Source organism: Muscardinus avellanarius (assembly GCF_963383645.1).
Source record: "Muscardinus avellanarius genome assembly, chromosome: 7".
Lineage (NCBI taxonomy): Eukaryota > Metazoa > Chordata > Mammalia > Rodentia > Gliridae > Muscardinus > Muscardinus avellanarius.
This window is the reverse complement of record NC_137793.1, coordinates 36288863-36302017: the sequence shown is the minus strand read 5'-3', so window position 1 is coordinate 36302017 and position 13155 is coordinate 36288863. Positions and strand designations below refer to the sequence as shown.

At 34.5% G+C, this 13155-nt stretch overlaps 1 protein-coding gene across 1 annotated transcript in view; it reads left to right on the top strand.

Annotated features, from left to right (window-relative positions):
- SLC12A2 (solute carrier family 12 member 2) overlaps nucleotides 1–13155 on the top strand; it is a gene marked incomplete at both ends in the record, with an annotated part of 110634 nt that overhangs the window by 59905 nt on the left and 37574 nt on the right. Inside the window, 6 exons of the mRNA XM_080698927.1 lie at nucleotides 86–237; nucleotides 6862–6969; nucleotides 7192–7315; nucleotides 7923–8024; nucleotides 9969–10124; nucleotides 11027–11126. Of these exons, the coding sequence (XP_080555053.1) occupies nucleotides 86–237; nucleotides 6862–6969; nucleotides 7192–7315; nucleotides 7923–8024; nucleotides 9969–10124; nucleotides 11027–11126 (742 nt within the window). The remainder of the gene's footprint in view (nucleotides 1–85; nucleotides 238–6861; nucleotides 6970–7191; nucleotides 7316–7922; nucleotides 8025–9968; nucleotides 10125–11026; nucleotides 11127–13155) is intronic.

The following is a 13155-nucleotide window of genomic DNA, read 5'->3' as shown; positions in this document are numbered from 1 at the left end:
AATACTGATTTATTTATCAGCATAAATAATTCTAAAATCAGCATAGATTTTAGCTTTATTACTCTCATTGTCACTTGTGCCTCAGGTTCCTGTGTTGTTCGGGATGCCACTGGAAACGTTAATGATACCATTGTGACAGAGCTGACGAACTGTACCTCTGCAGCCTGCAAATTAAACTTTGATTTCTCATCTTGTGGAATCAGTTCTTGTCCCTATGGTCTGATGAACAATTTTCAGGTGAGCATTGAATTCATATTACACATTCTGCATTTATCTCAGGGTTAGATGGCTATCAAGTTTGATCATTCAGAATAAAGCTATAAATTATAAGTCAGGATTACTGTTGCCTTACATCCCCCAAATTATCAACCTGACAAACAAAAGGTGAGGGTAAAATCTGAGGCTGTATGTGAGCAAAACGCCTCTAAGGGAACACTTGTACAGTAGAAAAGAATTTATATGTGTGTATAGTGTTTGAGAAAACAAGGAGGCATCTGCATACATACATGTCTGTGTGGTTTATTTCTCACTCTCCCACTCTTGTCTATTGCAACACCACAAGTTCTTGATTACTATAGTTATATAACAAGCCTTAAAGTCAGGTAGACTAATTTCTTCTATTTTATCTTTTCCCAAAATTGTTGTAGCCATTATAGTTCATTTGCCTTACCATATACAGTTTTAGAATAACCATTTGTCTCTCTATAAAACATTTTTTGAGACTTTGATAGAAATTGTATTAAACTTGTGTGTCAGTTTGATAAGAATTGACACATTGTGTCAATCCTTAGGCCATCTCTCTCCATTTATTTATATCTTCTTTGACTTTTTCATCTATATAAGTCTACATATGTTACTAGATTTACACATATCTTAAGTAATTTAAAACAGTGCTAATTAAAGTAAGTTTGGTTTTGTAGTTAGTGGTATCTCTATAGTTGCTTTATAATATAAATGTTATTTTTTAAAACTATTGATTTTGTGTGCATACATGCTTCTATCTTTCTATACTCCAATATAATGTATAATTACAATGCACCAAATTAAAAAAATAATATATTGTCCTTAAAGAAACAGCACTATTGATCAGGCTGAGCATGATGGGGTACACCGGTAATTCCGGTACTTGAGAGAGTGAGACTGGAGGCCAACCTCAGCACTGACTCAGAAATAGAGGGCTGGAGCCGGACATGGTAGCTCACGCTTGTAATCCCAGCATTTGGGAGGCTGAGACCGGGGGATCGTGGTTTGCAGGCAGCCTCAGCTAATTAGTGAGTCCCTTTGCAACTCAGTGAGACCCTGTTTCAAAATAAAAGAATAAAAGAAAAAAAATAAAAGAATAAAAAATAGGGCAGGTAGTGTAGCTCAGAGGTTGAATGCCCCTGGGTTCCAGACCCATTCAATAAATAAATAAATAAATAAATAAATAAATAAAGTAAAAATAGAAGGCTGGTGGTATGGCTCTCCAGCAACACAGTAAATAAAGTAATCAATATTGTTAAGTATCAATAGTAGTGGTACTCACTTAGATATGGCTTGTATAAAGTCATATTATATCACCATTTAACAGAATTCAAATCTGAATGGATGCTTGAAAGTTAGTGAACTTTTTAAACAAATGTAAAGATTAGCATTATTTCTCAAGTTTTGGAGACCTATCAGTTCCTCTGCTCTTTATTTTTACTTCTATTAAGTTATTAAAAATGAAATTTAGTCTGTCAAATTTATGACTTTTTAGAAAGAAAATGTTCAAGGAATTTTGAGAGTTGTAAGATCAAGAATTATATTCTAAGTAAAAAAAAAAATAAATTTTGCTTCCAAACTTTTTCAGTATTATATAGACATCAATATAGTAACTGAGAATCTGAATATTTTAGAACTTAATATTTATTATATTATAATTATTATATAGAATGTATAAATAATACAATAAAAATTTTAGCTGAAAATTTTGAGAGCATTCTTTCTATTGTATAGTTTCACACAATTTACTATACTTTCAGTACTTAAAATTTTGGATCCAATTATGTAATAGAAGTTTGTGTTTTCTAGTCACAAGACTAGGCAGAATTGTAGGAATGAAAGAAAGTATTCATGTCCAGCTAATGATTCAAGCCAGTTCTGACATTGATACTGTGTATGAAAGGGACAAATGCTAGTCTTTGCCGAGTGACTGAGAATGCCAGTCAGATTTGCCTTAAAATACAAAAGTGTGTTGTTTTTATCAAATTTAATATGGACTCATTCAAGCAAAGAGGAGTTTGACATAAGTAAAACTTTTTAATTCAAGCAGAAAATTTTAAACATACTTTGTAAAGCAATACAAAGTGGTGAAAAATTCTATAAATTACTTGCTATTTGGAGAATGGAGAATGATGGATGAATGTAGCTAAGTAGTACATAATGCTGTTTTATGTATAATTGACTTCCCACACTTAAGGGAATAAAATGATTTGGGATATCTTGTTCTTAAATTTTTAAATATATATATATATAGTCTTACATTTCTTTTTTTTTTTTAAATTGGTGCACTGTATTCATATATCCTAGTAGGATACATACTTTTGTAGACATACATGCACACTTTTCCCAGTCAGCCGCCACCCAATCCCCACCCCATTCTCTCCCTATCCCTCCCTCCCATGCTTGGCTTAGTAGTTGACATCTAGTATTATGGCAATTTATCTAAAATTAAAAATGATAATCTCACATAACAGTTTCATTTGTCTGATTCCAAACTTTTGATGACTTAAAGATAACATTTCAATATTTCTTTTTGCTTTCTTTCTTACCAGAGAATATTTTTTTTCTATTTTTAGGTGAAACTATCATATATTTATATATTTATTTTTCAGAAAAAAATCTATCCTAATATGGAATATGGACTCTAGGTACCCAAAATGATCTTGAAAAAGAACAAAGCTAGAAGATATATATTTTCTGATTTCAAACCATATAAAGCTACAATAATTGAAACAGTGTAGTACTATTCTAAAGGCAGATATATAAACCATTGGAGTTAAATAAAAGCCTAGAGCTAAATTCTTCCCTATATTGTCAAGTTATTTTTGACAAGGTTTCCACGAACATTTGATGGTGGAAATATTAATCTTTTAACTAAATATTGTTAAAAATAATAATTACATGGAAAAGAATAAAATTGGACCCTTACCTAATCCCATATACAAATATTAACTCAAAATAGATAATAGACCTAAATATAAATCTTAAGACTATAAACTTTTAGGAGAAAATCTGGGTCATTAAACCTCACAACATTGAAATTGGCAGTGATTTCTTGGTTATGATTTCAATGGCACAGACAACAGAGGAGTATACAAACTCCCTAAAAAATAAAAAAAATATTGTATATCCAAAGACAATGTAAACAGAGTTAACAGTTACTAATAGAATGGGATAAAATATTTCCAAATGCTATATCTGAAGGTATATTAATATTCCAACTAGAAATCCTAGAAATTAACAACAATAAAGGCAAACAATACCCTTTAGAGATAGGTAAAAGACTAACATAAATAATGAATCTCCACAGATAACCAATCTTAGTTGTCTGTTGGATGGAAAATCTTGTTTCTCTAGTTCTGGAGTGTGTTACCTATTTCTTCTTTGTAGTTAATCTCTTTGAGTATTTTCTCTAGTGCTGGTTTTGAAGACATAAATTCCTTCAGTTTCTGTTTGTCATGGAAGCTTCTTATTTCTCCATCTAATTGATAGAAAGTTTTGCTGGGTAGGAAATTTTTGGCTGGAAGTTGTTTTCTTTCAGAGTTTGGAATATGTTACTCCAAGCCCTTCTGGCTCTCATGGCTTGGTTTGGGAAGTCTGGAGTGATTCTAATTGGTTTGCCTCTGAATGTCACTTGGCCCTTTGTTTTTGTTGCCTTTAAGATTCTCGGCTTGGCTTCCACATTGGTCATTTTGACAATTATGTGGCGTGGGGATCCTCTTCTCTGATCCTGTCTAAAGGGAGTTCTATAAGTTTCCTGGACCTGTGTATCGACCTCTTGCTCTATGTCTGGAAAATTTTCTGCTATTACTTCCTTGAAGAGATTGTTGATCCCTTTGGTTTCACTTTGTTTTCCCTCCTCTATTACAATTATTCTTAGGTTAGCTCTCTTAAAATGGGCCCATATTTCTTCAATATCAGATTCCTGCTGTCGGATATTTTTTTTTAGATTAGAAACTATGCGTTTATTTTTGGTTTGCTCATCTTCTAAGAGTGAGATTCTGTTCTTCATGTGTTCTAATTGGTTGTTTGTGCTTTGAATTGAGGCTTTTACTTCATTAATTGCATCCTTTATCTCTTTTTGGCTCTCTCTGAGTTCTTTTCGAAGCACCTCTATTATTTCTACAGTTATTTTCCTGATTTGATCTTCTAGAAATCTCTGATTTTCAGTTTTATCAGGTTCTGATGTTGTGGGGTTGTGGGCATTTATTGCTCCAGTATTATTCCTCTTTCCCATGATTTCGAATGTTTGTGCCTTCTCTGGGTTCTTCCCTTGGGTCACTATGACTTCACTTAAGGTGTTCTGGATCTCGAGTCAGTAGTATTTCAGACCCCACTACTCCTTTACTTGGTTTTATCACAGAGTCTCCGACCCAGAGAGTCGACAGAGGCTGCTTTAGACGGTGGGGGGTGCCAGGTTGCACGTTCTCCTATGGTATGATATCTCTGCTACCGCCCCTCCCCCACTGGGTCAAGTCCCAGGGAGTACAGTACTGGGATTTCTCCTCTGTGGCCCGCAATTTGACTCACTGTTCTTGAGTATACAGATGTAGCTGTACTGGCCTCGCTGAATTCGGTGCTGCTGCCGCCGGTGGCAATATGGCGCCACTGCTACGCCCTTGGCTCTGGGGCTGGTGTTTTTCTTCTTGGTTTTGATTTCCACTCTGAATCCCTGCAGCGTGTGCTTAGCTCGGCCACTGGGAGCTTTAGATGCTCTCTGCTTGGAGAAATCCCGCCTGGCTGTTCCGCAGTGGTTCACCTCGGCTTGCTGTAGCCATCCCGTGAATTCGCCGGTGCCGCCGGCAGTATGGCGCTGCTGCCGCGTCTGCAGCGTCCTCGGGCGTGAGGCCGGTTATCTCCTCTGTGGCTCTGTTCTCAGTCTCCTTTCTCTCTGGAGCCTGGTGATTTTTTGTTTCACTGGTGATGGTGTCTTCTGGCTATGAAAGGCGCTGATTTTGTGGTAATGGAGATTTGTTGTTAGCGGGGCTCTTAAGCCCCGCTTTTCTCGGTCGCCATCTTCCCGGAAGTCTAGTCTTACATTTCTTATTAAACGTCTACATTTTAATGTCTTTGAAATCTTTGACTCAACATTGTCTGATAAAAGAATGTAATTTTTTTCTGTTGTTGTTCTGTCAGTCAAAATTCTTCATTTCTTTTTTTTTTTTTTTTTTTTTAGTGGTACTGGGGGTGGAACCCAGAGGCTTTCTACCTCCGGCTATACTCCCAGACCTTTTTTTTTAAATATATTCTATTTGGAAACAGGGCCTCGCTAAGTAGCCCAGGCCGGCTTCGAACCCGTGCGATCCTCCTGTCTCAGCCTCCCAAGCGCGGGGATTACAAGTGTGCGCCACCACGCCCGGCTAAAATTCTTCATTCTTAAGCTCAGACTAGCTCTAGTCATGGTGTGTGTTGTAAGCAGGCTAGATAATCTAGCTTTACTTTTTGTGAAAAATAGGAATTTTTCAAAATAGATGGTATATAAGAAGCTGTTAAATTGGTATAAGGGATGCATCAGCCAAATATAATTAATTCTTTTGTATCTAAATTTTTTTAATGTGAATCATACTCAAAATGGCATACATTCAGCTGTGCGTGGTGCCTTCTCTCTCCCTTCATACTCCCCCACTCCCCAACCATGAGTGTCCAGGTTGACCATGCTACATTTATATTTTTACACATATTCGGATGTAGCTCCTCCATTAATCAACCTCAGCCTTCTTCCTTTCCTACCCTTCCATTTTAGCTTTAAGAGATTAAAAGAATAAGGATAATGGAGTGTGGTGGCACTCACCTTTACTTGGGAGGCTGAAAATGGGGATCACAGGTTCAAGGACAACCTCAGCAACATAGCAACACTCTCAGAAACTGTGCAAGACCTGTTTCAAAACAAAAAATCAAAGAAGGGCTTGGGGTATATCTTGGAGGTTTGATCCTCAGGATTACAAAAAGAAAATAATAGGTATAACTAAGGGAATGTTTTTTTTGGAGGGGTTTGTACTAGGGATGGAACCCAGGGGCATTCTACCTCCAAGCTATACCCCCAGGCCTATTTTTTTAGTCTTTTTATTTTTTGAAACAGGATCTCACTGAGTTGCAAAGGGCCTAAGTAGCTGAGTCTGTCTGTGAACCATGATCCTCTGGTCTTCACCTCCTGAATGCTGTGATTACAGGTGTGTGCCACCACACTTGGTGGAAATTTGAATATAATACTATTCAAGAATTATTAGGTTTTTAAGCTGGGACGATGGCATGGTAGTTAAAGTCTTTACTTGTTAAGATACATACTGAAACATTTGTGCATTAAATACCTGGGATTTTTTTCAAAATAATTCAAGGATTGACCCTAAGTTGATCATTTTGAAACCTGGTGATGAATAGTTTGTGTTTCCTTATCCACTGCTCTGTGAAATTGTGTTTATTTGAAATTTTACAAAAAGAAAAGATTTTCTTAAGGGCAAATGATAAGTCTTTCAGAAGATTATAATGTACTTGTTATTGTTTATTATTAATAAATCAGTCCTAGAATTAGTTTTCTATAATAGAATAATCAATTTGTGACTATGTTATATATCTTTTCAAATTGTAATACTTTTTCCATCTTTGTCACTTCTCTTTAAGGTAATGAGCATGGTATCAGGATTTGCACCATTAATTTCTGCGGGTATCTTTTCAGCCACTCTTTCTTCAGCATTAGCATCTCTTGTGAGTGCACCAAAAATATTTCAAGTAAGTATTTTATAATACAGGCTTTATTGAAGAGGGATTTAATTCTGATGTTTGCATTGTTTTCATTTCCTTTGTAGTTTTATAAGTGTAGTACTATGAGACAGGAAAGAAAGTTCAAGAAATAGAAACTTGGTTTTGTTCCTGATTAACCTATTTTAACTATAAGCAGATGTGTATGTTTAATTTTGACATTTCATTTTAATGTTTACATATTTTCATTAGGCTCTTTGTAAGGACAACATCTACCCAGCTTTCCAGATGTTCGCTAAAGGTTATGGAAAAAATAATGAACCTCTTCGTGGTTACATCTTAACATTTTTAATTGCACTTGGATTCATCCTAATTGGTTAGTTATATAATTGGTTTGTTAATGTATAGCTTAGTGCATTTATAGCATTAGCTCTAAACATTGAATTGTTTACTTATTAGCAAAATGTTACTTTACTTGCTATACTTCTTTCTAATCAAATGAAAGATGTATAATAAAGTGCTTAGTAGATATTTGCTAAATTTATTACCATCACTAAATTCCCAGAAGGGCTAGAGGAAACTCCTAGATTCTCCTAGAAGAAGTAGTAGGGCTGGAGATGTGGTTCAAAAAAGATCAAATTGATGAATGACATGCTGTAAATTACTTATGTAACTTTACTTATTTATCCCTATATAGTCATATACATAATACAGGACAATATATCTAATAAAACAGTATATGTAATATGATTAGAAGGAATATACCAGGTTTGGAAGAGTAGGGTATAAGGGGGGTTTCAACTGTATACATAACTTTTGATTCTTGAAAATAAATTATGTGATGCACTTTTGGCAAAATTGTGTTTATTCAATCTAGGTATAGATATAGGGATGCTCACGATGCTCTTATCTAAAAGTTTGAAATATTTCATAATTATAAAAATAAAGAATGTCATTAAGCTTACTTCACATTTCTTTTGCAGCTGAATTGAATGTTATTGCTCCAATTATCTCAAACTTCTTCCTTGCATCGTATGCGTTGATCAATTTTTCAGTATTCCATGCATCACTTGCAAAATCTCCAGGTGATTTTTTTTATAAAGTTCACTAAATGTATAAATGTCTTTTATTTCAGAGAAAACAAAACTTCTAGACAATTTTAAAGTCATTGTTGGTGGAGTTTGCTTATTAATGCTCAGATTGTCTTTACAGTTAAATCAAACCTTCAGAGATCTCTTTATTATGAAATTCACTGAAAATAGTTTATTTTTGTCTTCAAAGCATTAAGATAGCATTCATCTGTAATTCTAATATTATGAATTACTTTACTGTTTTCTTCAACTTTTCTTTTTGCACTGTGGATTGAACCCAAGTCTACTTCAAGCTATACCACCAACCCTATTTTTTATTCTTTATTTTGAAACAGGGTCTCACTAAACTGGAGGACCTCACTAAGTAGCTGAGGCTGGCTTCGAACCTGCAATCCTCCTTTCTCAGCCTTCAAAGTACTGGGATTACAAGTGTACACCACCATGTCCAGCTTTCTTTAATTCTTTTTTCTTTTTTTTATTGCTGTTGGTCCTGTTTTAAGTTCTAAGAACATTATAATGATATATTTAATTTTTTACTTTTTTAGTTCTTAGTTAATAACTGATATTCAACTGATATATTTTTCAGTTCTTAGTGAATAACTGGATATTGAACCAAGGGTATCACGCATGCTTAGCATGTGCCCTACCACTAAGCTTCACCCTCAGGCTCCAAAATATTTTTAACAAAGTGAGTGCAAGAGAGTTCTAACATAAGAGAGCTCTATCAATTAAAAAAGTGTATGAGAGTTTGCTATAAACTATGACACTTGTTGCAAATCAGAGAAAGAACTGGAAAAAGCAAAAGTTTTGTTTTGAGGATAAAAATTTCTTAAAAGAGATAAAAGCATGGGGACTCTGGACCCAAAATTTAGCTTCAGTTTTTACTGTACAAGTAAAATTTTATTGAAAAATAAATGTTTTTGGCTCTGGCATTACAGATAATGAAATTTTAAAACATGGTCTTCAACATTTTTTATAGTGGTCTTTTTTTTTTTTTTTTTCCGGTACTGGGGATGGGACCCAGGGGAATTCTACCTCCAAGTGGCACCCCCCACCACCACCACCGCAAAGTCCCTTACTAAGTAGCCGAGACGGTCCTCGAACTTCAATCCTTCTGTCTCAGCCTCGTCAATGCTGGGATTGTAAATGTTTTCCACCATGCCTGGCTTATCGTAGTCGTAATTTATGAATACTTCACATTATGAGTGGAAGTTGTGTTTCTACAGTCTACTTTTAGATTTACTGTCAAGTGGATGAAGTTTTGTTTTGTTTTAAATCATATTCATTGGGATATAGATAAATCTTATGCTAAAAATCAGAAAATACAGTTACTTCAGTAAGGAATCAGTTCAGAACTGTCTTCTTTTTTATGCATTCTTCAGTGTTTAGCACTCACTAAAGCATTCATTTAGCACTCATCTAAAGCATTCACCGAGTTGACTGACATGTCTGTTTTGTAGAGTTTATAGGATACAAGCATAGTATTTTGCAGCATTGTGAAAGTAAGTAGGTGTACCATCTCTTTAGCCATCTTGGGAGGCCAAGACAGAAGGACCCCAGGTTAAAGGCAAACCTCAGCAACTTAGCAGGACCCTGTTTCAATATAAAAACAGTTGAAGGCTAGCCTCAGCAGTTTAACTAGACTCTGTTTCAAAATTAAAAATGAATAGGATGGTAAGTGTAGCTCAGAGGTAGAATGCCCCTGGGTTCAGTCCCCGGAACCAAAAAAAAAAAAAAAAAAAAGACTTAGGAATTGTATAATTTAATAATGATCAATAATGGTCTCTGATTTTATTATACTGGATTCTTAAAGCCCTCTAAGTGCGGCAGCTATGAAAGGTTTTTTTGTGTGTGTATGTTCATACATATATACATACCTTTATATAAAGAAGATGAGAAGTTTGAAAATTTTTTCATCCATTTATTTGTTATTGTTAGGATGGCGTCCTGCATTCAAATACTACAACATGTGGATATCACTTATTGGAGCAATTCTTTGTTGCATAGTGATGTTTGTCATTAACTGGTGGGCCGCGTTGCTAACATATGTGATAGTCCTTGGACTGTATATTTATGTTACCTACAAAAAACCAGGTCAGTAGCCTTTTTTTTTTTCTATTTAGTATGTCAAGCTAGAAAAAAATTTTTAAGTAGCATGGAATTCACAAAACACTAGTAGACATAGTATCTTTCCCACTAGGTTTCTTTGTAGTGGGGAAAATTATGCAAACATGTTTTATCTGGGAAATAATTGATTATGTGGGTTCCATATTGGCAATGGTTGCATATATGTCCACACAAGATGACAGTGCTAGGGTGTGTTGGAATTGTTACACTATCTAGAAGAAATATCTGAAAAAGATTTAGAAAATTTGGGCTGATAAGAAGATATGACATGAATCGTCACAATATAGTAGTTTTAAACATGATGAAATATTTTTAATTCGTATATATGAAATGTTGAGCTTTTAGATAAGAGTAGTGATTCTAAAATGGAATGGACAAAGAAACTATTGTTTCTAAACAGTTTAGAAGCAATTCATTTTCTAACATATCTATTAAATATATAAGCCAACATGCCTAAAATCACCATTTGAAGTCTAACTTACTAAATAAGAAACAAAATTTTTCTGTTTAAATAGCCTAAATAGTTAGGTACTATAAGTAGTACTTCTGGTATGCCTCTTTCCCTGTAGAACTTCGGCTACATAAGCAATAATTTTACAACTTTTTATTCTTGACAGATTCTAGTTGTGTGTACAACATATCTGTAGTGCTAAGATCTGACTTTTCTAAATTGTACTTTAAATATAATTAGTTAAGATTTAGGTCATAGTTTTGCTGTATCATATGCTACGTATTTTGAACAATTAAAAGTTTCAAGGACAAGTTTATTTTAGCAGCTGACTTTTAAATATAAAAGCATGGTTTCCCTGTGAGTCTGAAATTGGTTATTGATTAGTTATGTTGGTATCATAAACAACATCTTCCTGCAGATGTGAACTGGGGATCATCCACACAGGCTCTGACTTACCTGAGTGCACTACAGCATTCAATTCGTCTTTCTGGAGTGGAAGACCATGTGAAAAACTTTCGGTAAGTGATAAGGTAACATGGAAACATTGAGTTAACCAATCCCCAGTCAATTCTTTGTTGTTCAGTAATATTTTCATATGTTGATATTCCACATAATGTTCTCCAAAGCACATCAGATGTTACTTTTTGTTTTGGTTGATTTGTGCAATTTAATTATTCAAAGCAAAAATGGTACAAAGAAAATTCCATCTATATTAGAAGTAGGTTTTGAAAATTTTGGAGATTCCTCATTTGAAGACTTCTAAGTGATGAGTATCATAAAGCTTTTCTCTTCTGGATTAATTTTATATAATTTATATTTAAAAAGTCAGAGTGTTTTGAAATGCTTTATTTTGTAATCTTGTTAAGATGCTAAATATTTTTATATTACTCACTTTCTTATCAGCAACTACTGAAAACCAGATATAGTAATAAAGAATTAGTGCTTAAATTTTTTTTTTAAAGAATCAACAAAGAGCCACTTATACTGTATTTTTCTTAATAAATGACTCTTTTATGGTAGGAAGGCTCAAACTCAGGGGTGCTGTACCAGTGAGGTATATTCGTAGCCATCATTGTTTTTTTTAGGTATTTTTTTCTTTTTTGAGACAAGAGTCTTGCTAAACTGCCCAGGCTGGCCTCAAAATTTTATTCCTCCTACTTTAGCCTCTCTAATAGCTGATTAAAGGCATGTGCAATCATACCTAGCAATAAATGACTTTGTAGTTTTTTCTCATTTTTAATATCAATATAAAACCTTTTTAACATATTTCTAGTAATTGATGGGATTTGGCTTCTAAAGCACCATTGATTGGTATATGCTTCTTAAAATCCAGAAATATTGCTTATGTATATTCTTAGAAATTATAGGCTGCCATGTGTACTTACTTAAGTTGGCTTTTCATTTTCAAAAAGATCATTAGAAAGTAATTATTGAGTTCATTAGAGCCTGGCGGCAAGCAGGTAACTTTCTTTACTCAGGAGTAATCACCACTTAGTGGCAGCTGCCTAACACAGAATCCTGTTTCCTGCCTGTCAGTACACCAAAAGAGGAAAAGCTAGACCTCATAACTGAGGCTGTGAACAGAGGCAGAGTTCACTTACCATCAGTTTGGACTTGTTGCCTTGGCCAATCATAGTCATGGGAACACTTCTAAAGTTTTATCCGGGCATGGTGATGCACACCTGTAATCCCAGTACTGGGGAGGCTGAGATAGGAGAATCACGGGCTCCAGGAAATCTCCAGCCACTTAGACTCAACAACCTAGTGAGACCCCATTTCAGAATAAAGAATAGAACAGGGTTGGAGTATAGCTCAGAGGTAGCATGTGCCTGGTTTCATCCCCAATATTGCTGTGTATCACTAAAATATGTATGTATGTATGTATGTGTATATAGGTATGTGTGTATATATAGTATGTATGTATGTATATATATATGTGTGTGTGTGTTTTATATATATATATATATGTATATGTATATACACACACACAGATACACATCGAAATTTGGCTTATATAAATAACATCTAAATTTGGCTTAATTTTTATCAGAATTATGCATATAGTTTAAAGAGGAGGAACTGGTCTTTAAGGTTTGTCATGAAAATCAATACTTGCCTCACCTCTTGTATCTCTGTTTTTCTTATATCACAGGCATTCATTTTTCAATTCTCACTTAGCAGATTTTACTTCATAAACACCATGCTTGTTTTGCTGTACTTCTTGATTTTTAATTTTAGGTGTTATCTGTGTTATCTGTAATATCTTTTTATCTAATTAGGCCCAAGACAAATGTGTACTCTTCACCATCTTCCAGTATATTTTTATTCCATTATTTTGACTAGAGCATATTTGGTATTCATGTTTTTTTTAATTACTTTTTATACATTACATACAGCAGAACCATGCATTAAATTGTGGTTCCTGTTTTCCTGGTTTCACAGGTTTTCTTTCTTTCTGGTACTGGGGATTGAACCCGGGCTGTTCTACCTCTGAGCTACATCTTCGGCCTTTTTTATCTTTTTTTTTTTTTTTGGTGGTACTGGGAT